At 45.0% G+C, this 8,789-nt stretch overlaps 1 protein-coding gene across 1 annotated transcript in view; it reads right to left on the minus strand.

The window, feature by feature from the left end:
- LOC115317900 (carbohydrate sulfotransferase 11) overlaps window positions 1-621 on the minus strand; it is a 51,801-nt gene extending 51,180 nt beyond the window's left edge. The window contains exon 1 of the mRNA XM_040221276.3: window positions 502-621. Coding sequence (XP_040077210.2) covers window positions 502-621 — 120 coding nt within the window. The remainder of the gene's footprint in view (window positions 1-501) is intronic.
- Between the last annotated feature and the right edge of the window lie 8,168 nt (window positions 622-8,789).

Consider the following 8,789-nt stretch of genomic DNA (forward strand, 5'->3'; position numbering starts at 1 on the left):
GCACGAAATATTTACGAAGTTCTAGGACGTATAAGGTACACATCTATAAATAAATTTTACATTTTATAAAACGCAATGCTTTATGACTATTGTGGGTTAAATGTTGGCACCATAATCTAAAAAGAAAAAAAAATGCTTTGCACAAAAAAAATATATATAGCAAGACATGTGCACTGTAGTTTCTACGTCATCTAGCTTGGTCGCGCGTGGGGGTCAGTTTATAAACTAGCGGTGTATCAGCGTTCGGATAGAAAATCGAGTTGGAAGATGCAATTAATGCAGATGCCTTGATATATAGGTGAAGTTTCTCAGCGTCTACCTTCAGAGGAACTAAAGACAAGGAAGTAGATGCTGCTATCCAAAAATAGCTGCATATGCAGGTTAGCCTGTATATTTTATAATAAGTGATCAAAATAAGAATAAATTGCAATACCAGCGATATGTTTTACTTATCACACACGTTCCCCTAAAATGGGTGATCAATGAAAATGCATCACTTACATTGCAGTATTCTTCCATATACTTGCACTCTGTTGGACGATTGCAAACCTGCAGTTTCAGGTTGCAGAGAAGCCAGTCCAGGTACTTCCCTTCGTCGTGCAGCTTGAGGAGATGTTTCATGGCGTCGTGGAGGGAGTTTCATCTTGTTGCGTTCGGTCGTTGGAGATAGACACCACAATGACTCTTGAGTAAGTCAGCCGCGACGTTTGATTGCCCCTGCCTGCTCCACAGCGCTGCACACTCTCTAAACACGGATTTCGCGATTCTAGAGTACTGGACGTCAAGCTCAGCAGCAGCGGCATCTACAGTTGCCACCAAGTTCAATGTGTGCGCTGCACACCTAACGTGCGGAAGTAGTACACAGTCAAATTCGTCAGATGCGTGGAGAATGTCTCCGAGTTCTGATGGTCGCGCCTCACATTCGTCGCGTGTTCGTTGGTCTCATTTTCGCCGAAAAGCCCGAAATGTAAAAAGAAAATAAGTTGAAGTGCGTATACTAGTACAAAGTAAAGAGTAGCATAACTTTTTATTATCAGGCGATCAGTTTTTAAAGATTTATCTGAATGCCTTTACGAAGTTCCACCCATTGTCTGTAACCACAGAGGTTATTTGCCCTGGATGTTGTACTCTTCAAACACCGAAGACAATACCTCCGCCAGCTTGTCGTACGTCGAGCGACCGATTACACGCCGGAATGCGTGCGCAGCTGTATTTCTCTCAAGAGTGCATGGATTCAACCACAAGGCAACAACGCCAATGAAGCTCCTGTAAGAGTACATCATTAGGCAAACAGATTATATACGTCATACACTCACTCCAATAATGATAATACACTATGAAATAAAACACACCTATGAAAGCTTGACCAAAGGTCGGCAGAAACAGCGACGCGATCCACGCTGATCAGTTCCAGCGAAAGCTTCTGCTTCATGTCTTCAAAGCGTGCGTCAATCCGATCGGTCAACATTCGCCGAGAGAATGTTTTCCTGCCTGGAGCGAGACTTTCCACAAGATCTGTAAACGCATTTTCTTCGACAATAGAGAATGCGTGCAGGCCTTCCACAACAAACGTCGTCACGAGTTGGTCCAGCTTCTGTTGAGAGACAGGTTGCTTTCCGGATAACTCCAAGCGCGGCTGTTTTTTAGGCTCTTTAGCCGAGGATGTCTCCTCGCCGAGACGTTTCCGCCCCCCTCCTTTCATTAGGCTCTTATATTCCCCGAGCTTGTGAAGATGAGCTCTCTGAAAAAACAGTAAGAAATGGTGCTACAAGATGGCTGCTCTACTTATACAGGCTATTGAACCCCGGCCAATATAGCGCATCGCACAAAACAAAAACAAAAGTTAATGATGTATTGGTTGTTGCGAAATGAACTATTCATAAGTTTAAATAGCGCTCGGGATCAGCAAGTTTCCATCAGACACATCAGGGTTACCAAAAAAAAGAAAACAAAACGGAATTACCTTATTTTACTAAAATGTTAATCTCGTCATTTCGTGCAAACTTTCCGGTGCACGGATGTTCTGTTCAGTGCTTCGGATTCCCCATATTTGAGTAGATCTGGTGGTAAATAGATGCATCGGTAACAACTGACGTTATCCAGGAGAACCTGCTGCTTTAAAAGGAAAAGGAAAGCTGCACAGCCCAGGCAACACCCCTTTCGCAAGAGCAACGTTAAAAAACGTACTTACGCGTTTGAAAATCTAAAACCGGCGAAAACGATAGGTAACATGAATGCAAAATAACAAACCATTAACCTAGTCACGGAATGCATAACTTCCTATAGTTGCCGAGCATGAAAGAAAAATAAATGAACCTTACCTGGACATGTTTATTTAAGTTGGCAGCAGATGTCTTCGATGCTCCGATCATCTTGCTTGACGGTGCACAAGTCAAGCATTGGTATGTTATGTTGCCATTGCCCTTGCCTTGGACAGGTTTGAACATTGTTGACAGCCATGGCCAGGGACATTCGACTTGGACGTCGGCACACATTGTGGCAGTTTTCACTTAACCACAGACACACAAGGAGGTCCTTGATGCACACCCAAGAAAGCGCCTCCTCGCCACAACTCCCGGGCGCGTGTAGTTGCGTTCTCGTGGAGTAAAACCATGGGGCGAATCCGGGATCCCTGATTAGCCTTTTTTGAGGCACGTCTCAATTGCGCGCTCGCCAACAGCTACCGCTGACTAACACACGTTCAACCTAGTTTACGCGGTAGAGAGGGAGGGGGTGGGGGGTTCGGGCCATCGGCAAACGCGCGCCCGTGTTTCGCAGGTACATACATGCCACCTGCTGCACAGGGATGCCGCCTCGAGAGATTTGCTTGCTGGCTTTACGCGGCCCAACGCTTGGCACTCCGCCACGCAGTTTTGGGGTTTGTATCGGACGCCAAACCTAACTGTTGTTTCCCGCCAAATATCGCTAGCCGCACTGCTCGTGTCACTTTGTAAAGTGCCGCCAGAAATTTCCGCCGCGGAGCGGCGTGAACGCGATGGCCTTTTTTGAGGCATTTCAGAAATACGCGCCTTGCCGACAGCTAGACATGCCACGGCCGGGGTCTTCTTTTCTGGATAACACACGATCCAGAGATGCCGCCTCGAGAGATTTGTTTGTTGGCATGGCCCGACGCTTTTACCGCTCCACCACGCGGCGCTGGATTTGTATTCGCCGCCAAACCTAACTGTTGTTTACCGCCAAATGTCGTCAGCCGCACAGCTCGTGTCACCTCGTAATGCGCCGCCGCAGATTCTCGCCGCAGAGCGGCGTGAACGCGATTGGCCTTTTTTGAGGCACATTGCGCGCCCCGCCGACAGCGAGACATGCTATGGCGGCGGCTTCTTTTCTGACTAAAACACGCTGCCCCTGGTTTAGGCGGTAGAGAGAGGAGAGGGGGCTCGCGGGGCATGAATCAACGCGCGCCTGTGTTTCGAGCGCAAAAGATACCGCTCTTTAGACAACATTTTGGCGCTGGTCGTACCTCGCCGGCACCCGACTGCTACAAAGCAAGGACGCGGCAACATAAAGCCTAGAGTAAGTAACAAAAACATTATCGCGATCCCGCTCTTAGTAAATATATTGTTTTAATACTTTTTAGAGTTTTGCCCTTAGGAACAAAATAAAAAAAATACACCACTGGACAAAAAAAAAAAAGAAAGGAACGCCGTTCCTTTTTTTGTTCCCGTAAAATTTAACGAGTTCCCGTTCCAGTTGAACCAATAAAAGATGGAACGGCGGCGTTCCTTCGTTCCTCCTAAAAGGAACGCGTTTTAGGAACGCCGTTCCGTACAACACTGCGACACTTGCGCCTGGCACACGCCCGCCCCAGTCCCGCACGTCGTTGCGTAAAGGATGTCGTGACATCTCGTACCACGTGATGGCCATGTTGTTGGCGGTCCGAGGCCAGTCTTGCCGCACGCAGCCGTAGTTTCGATTCTGATTTCCGCTCGTGTTTAATACTAGATTTAAAAATACATATCTCATTTTTTTACGAAGCAAACGACCTGGTGTCTTTTACTAGGGCTTTTTATCGTAGAATCACTCATTATCCCTAAATCCTCGGAATTTAGCGGAGTTGCCCTTTAAGAAATAGAAGAGAAATTTCCGACAATATTTTATACGGCATTCAATGAAATGGTGGTCTACAGTTAATTTTTGATTATTGCTACCTTTAGTAATATTAGTGTTAAAAGGTTGTCGGATAAGAAGTAATACGTTTGAATTCACCTCCAATTTCTTCTCTTCAACAGCAGCTGACTTTTTGGTGATTTACTTGTACCTAGCAGAATAGCTTTATTTTATCTTTTGTTTGGTCATTATAAATAAAGTGGTGGCTAGTGACTATTACTGACAATTTGACATATTTAGGTTGCCGCTGCAATACCTCTGACTGTTTTTTATTGCAAATGGAGGAACATAGATTGAAAATTAAAGCCTGCAAGTTCGAGCACATGGTGTAACGTTATAATGAATAACCTAACTAAAATGAAAGGGTGCTTCCAGCCATCAGACAAACATTTTGCTAGACGAAGACAGAAACACAATAATAAACATCTTAATTATTACATCTCCGACACACAAATACACAGGGCTAAGCAGCAGATAAAGGTAGCCTATGAGAAACAACGCGACAGAAAAGGATCGAGGAAACGTCAACTCGATCCTGTTCTGCAGTGTTCGTTTTTATAACCTGAGTCTCATTTCTTTTTTTTTTTCTTTTTTTCACAATGTTCACTTTTATACCAGCTCTCTTGCGCCCTTGTGTTCTGTTCAAGCTTATGATGATAAATTATGTATATAAATTTTGTCCCCCTTTTATCACAGATTGACTCCTGGGATGACAGTCAAACGTGACTCATGTATAAGACATGCATGAGCATTTTGTGCAAGTTCTAAAGCCTTCAAAAGGTTGCTTTTCACTGACGAATGTTATATTTGAAAGTTTGTGTCAATCATTATGCTCTCCGATAGCGATAACCAACAACGGCCTGACTCAGACAAAAAGGTATCTTATCAGAGCGCAAGAGCGGTCCTCTTAAACGTGCCTTTTGCGCAAAAGAGGATAATTCAGCACCCTTACCTCAGTAAAAATTATTTTGATTGGCGCCTCCATGTGTCTCGGTCGACGGGTTCACCAGTGCGCACCGCCTTCGTTATTCTTGTCGAGGATTTAACTTGTGGGTGGCCACCAAGAAATGCTTTTTTGTGTGTGAGACCCAATGAATGGGTACGATCTCATAAGCATTTTCAGGGATAAAATGAACAACGGAGAATTTTGACATGTTGTAAAAAAATCCTGAAATTCTGTCCTGAATACAAATGAAATATAAAGCCCGGAAAAGTGGAACTGAAGCAAATCACGTTAAAAAAGACTTCAAATGGTTTCGCTCCTAAACGGTGACTGGTTATGGGTGAAGACGAGAGCGCAGGAGAGCTATACTTCGTTTCAGAAGTTCCGTGCAGCAAGACGGAGGCTAGTTGCTGTAAGTAGGCAACCTCTTGCGCAATAAGAAAGAGCACCTGAAGCAGACGACAGGAAGACAACGACGAGAGAGAGAGGGAGAGAGCTAGGGAACGTCAAAAGGTCAAATAGAAACGAAATGTAAGACTTTGAACATGATGAGCTTCGCCAATTTCGCTCCCTCCCGTCCCGCTTTCTACATTTGCTGGCACACCAGAATCGGAGCAGGCTAGCTGTGTTCATTATTATCAACCTTTTATTAAAAACGGAAGGTGATTACGTCTGTGCGGCTTGGCGACAAAATGATTTTCTCCGAAAGATAGCTTCTTGTGAAAAACTTTCAAAACATGCATGGTGGCTCTTCCAACTGGCGACTAAAAATATACGCAGAAACCCGTTCTCAACATATTTATTACGGATGTCATATGTGGTTTGATATGAATCAACGTAGTGCCAGCTTGAGTCCGTGTGACCATTATTAAATTTCCAGGAGTCCTGCAATGACCAAATTGTCCACCTAGCGTATCCTATAGAGTCTCAAGCGGAGAAAGAAGCCACTTCATACGCTGGCAGACGGAACCCACGTTTGCAAGTAGAAAATAGGCTATCATAATCATCACTTCAGCTTAGCCTCGAACAGCACACAGTGGCAACGCTGAGTGCCCTTTCTCTCAACTGCTTTCAAACCCGGGTTCCGCGCGCACTGCAAACCAGTTGCGACATTACAATTCGCTGGCAGGTATGGCGTCGGAGATGGACGACAGCGTATTCAACATGGTGAAAGTTTGTTGGACATGTGAAGTCATTGACTGAAAATTGAATACAACGGCCAATCTCCTGTTGTCATCTGCGGCCGTAAGGTGATAGAGATCGGGATATTTTAGGCTGTGGCGTTCTCCCCCATGTCGCAAAGGTAAGCGCGCACGAATCAGAAGAAAAGACCCATAACCCGTGCGGTGGTAATATATCCAAACTCTGCAAGTGGAAGCAGTTATAGCGCGCCATCTATTAGTTAAATTTGGAACCACAAAAGTGTACCGCCCGACGACTCGCCGGCTTTAACAATTAGGTCTCTGCAGGCGCGACCGGGGATGCGCCAGCTTTTGTAGCGCATGGACTAGCGAACGTTGTACCTTCAGCAATTTTCCGACTTTTAGTGCATGGCAACGCTGCCAGAACAGTCAGGTAAGAAAGTCACCGGTGAAACCTGGGCCACGGGCATCGGCCGAGACCCGAGCTAAATACGACAATAGCGCCAGTCCTAATCTTTTTTTTTTTTTTTTTTGTTTTTTTACTGTGGTCACCTTGAGTTTGCAGAAAGCGTGTTTTTGCGTAAGAACAAACGGAAAAAAGCTCTTTTTGTAGTAAATTCTATAGGAGTTTAGTACCAAATTACCTGCGCGTGATCTTTTCTAATATCTTTAGCTTCAAGTTTTTGCGGCACAATTAATACTGTTTTTATACAACCTTGTCTCAGCGCTGATTTCAGGTAGCGCGTCCCGACCTGGGTGCATCGCATCCTTACAGAGTGGTTATAGTAACGTTGGTACACGGTTTCCCAGGCAACATGGAGCTCCAAGCAGTGCAGGTCCATTCACACCGGCGATTGAGTCGCGTTGGTGGACGCCTTTGCTTAAAGATTCAGTGCAACTGCTCGCGAATCGACGAAGAAAACGGGCTGGTCCACTAAGCATTTGCGTTTCGAACGCCAGTGTGAAGAAGCTGTTTAAGCCATATCTTTGTCGTGTCGATCAATGTTGCGTTATAAACAAATTGGAGACAGATACCACGTTGCATAAGAATCATGTCGTGCGCTGCAGTTGCGCAACATTTAAATTATACCGCCGAGCAAACGTTGTACCTTCAACCCTTTTCCGACTTTAAGCACACGGTTTCCTAGGCAGCATGAAATTCGGAACAGTAGCCTAACGCTGTGCCTTTGTCAAGCCGATCAATGTTTCGTCAGATACAAATTGGAAACAGTTCTCTACACAACGTTGCGATATTGGTGTCTGTACTACAATAATACCACGTAGCATAAGAAACACCTCGTGCGCTGCAGTTACGCAACATTTAAATTACTCCGCCTAGCAAACGTTGTACCTTCAACCTTTTCCCGACTTTTAGCACACGGTTTCCTAGGCAGCATGAAATTCGGAACAGTAGCCTAACGCTGTGCCTTTGTCAAGCCGATCAATGTTTCGTCAGAAACAAATTGGAAACAGTTCTCTACACAACGTTGCGATGTTGGTGTCTGTACTACAATAATACCACGTAGCATAAGAAACATCTCGTGCGCTGCAGTTACGCAACATTTAAATTATGCCGCCTAGCAAACGTTGTACCTTCAACCTTTTCCCGACTTTTAGCACACGGTTCCCTAGGCAGCATGAAATTCGGAACAGTAGCCTAACGCTGTGCCTTTGTCAAGCCGATCAATGTTTCGTCAGAAACGAATTGGAAACAGTTCTCTGCACAACGTTGCGATGTTGGTGTCTGTACTACAATAATACCACGTAGCATAAGAAACATCTCGTGCGCAGCAGTTACGCAACATTTAAATTATGCCGCCTAGCAAACGTTGTACCTTCAACCTTTTCCCGACTTTTAGCACACGGTTCCCTAGGCAGCATGAAATTCGGAACAGTAGCCTAACGCTGTGCCTTTGTCAAGCCGATCAATGTTTCGTCAGAAACGAATTGGAAACAGTTCTCTGCACAACGTTGCGATGTTGGTGTCTGTACTACAATAATACCACGTAGCATAAGAAACATCTCGTGCGCTGCAGTTACGCGACATTTAAATTATGCCGCCTAGCAAACGTTGTACCTTCAACCTTTTCCCGACTTTTAGCACACGGTTTCCTAGGCAGCATGAAATTCGGAACAGTAGCCTAACCCTGTGCCTTTGTCAAGCCGATCAATGTTTCGTCAGAAACAAATTGGAAACAGTTCTCTACACAACGTTGCGATGATGGTGTCTGTACTACAATAATACCACGTAGCATAAGAAACATCTCGTGCGCTGCAGTTACGCAACAATTAAATTACTCCGCCTAGCAAACGTTGTGTCTTCAACCTTTTCCCGACTTTTAGCACACGGTTTCCTAGGCAGCATGAAATTCGGAACAGTAGCCTAACGCTGTGCCTTTGTCAAGCCGATCAATGTTTCGTCAGAAACGAATTGGAAACAGTTCTCTGCACAACGTTGCGATGTTGGTGTCTGTACTACAATAATACCACGTAGCATAAGAAACATCTCGTGCGCTGCAGTTACGCGACATTTAAATTATGCCGCCTAGCAAACGTTGTACCTTCAACCTTTTCCC

The sequence above is a fragment of the Ixodes scapularis genome, unplaced genomic scaffold (genome assembly GCF_016920785.2).
Source record: "Ixodes scapularis isolate PalLabHiFi unplaced genomic scaffold, ASM1692078v2 PGA_scaffold6__148_contigs__length_123643588, whole genome shotgun sequence".
NCBI classification, from domain to species: Eukaryota; Metazoa; Arthropoda; class Arachnida; order Ixodida; family Ixodidae; genus Ixodes; species Ixodes scapularis.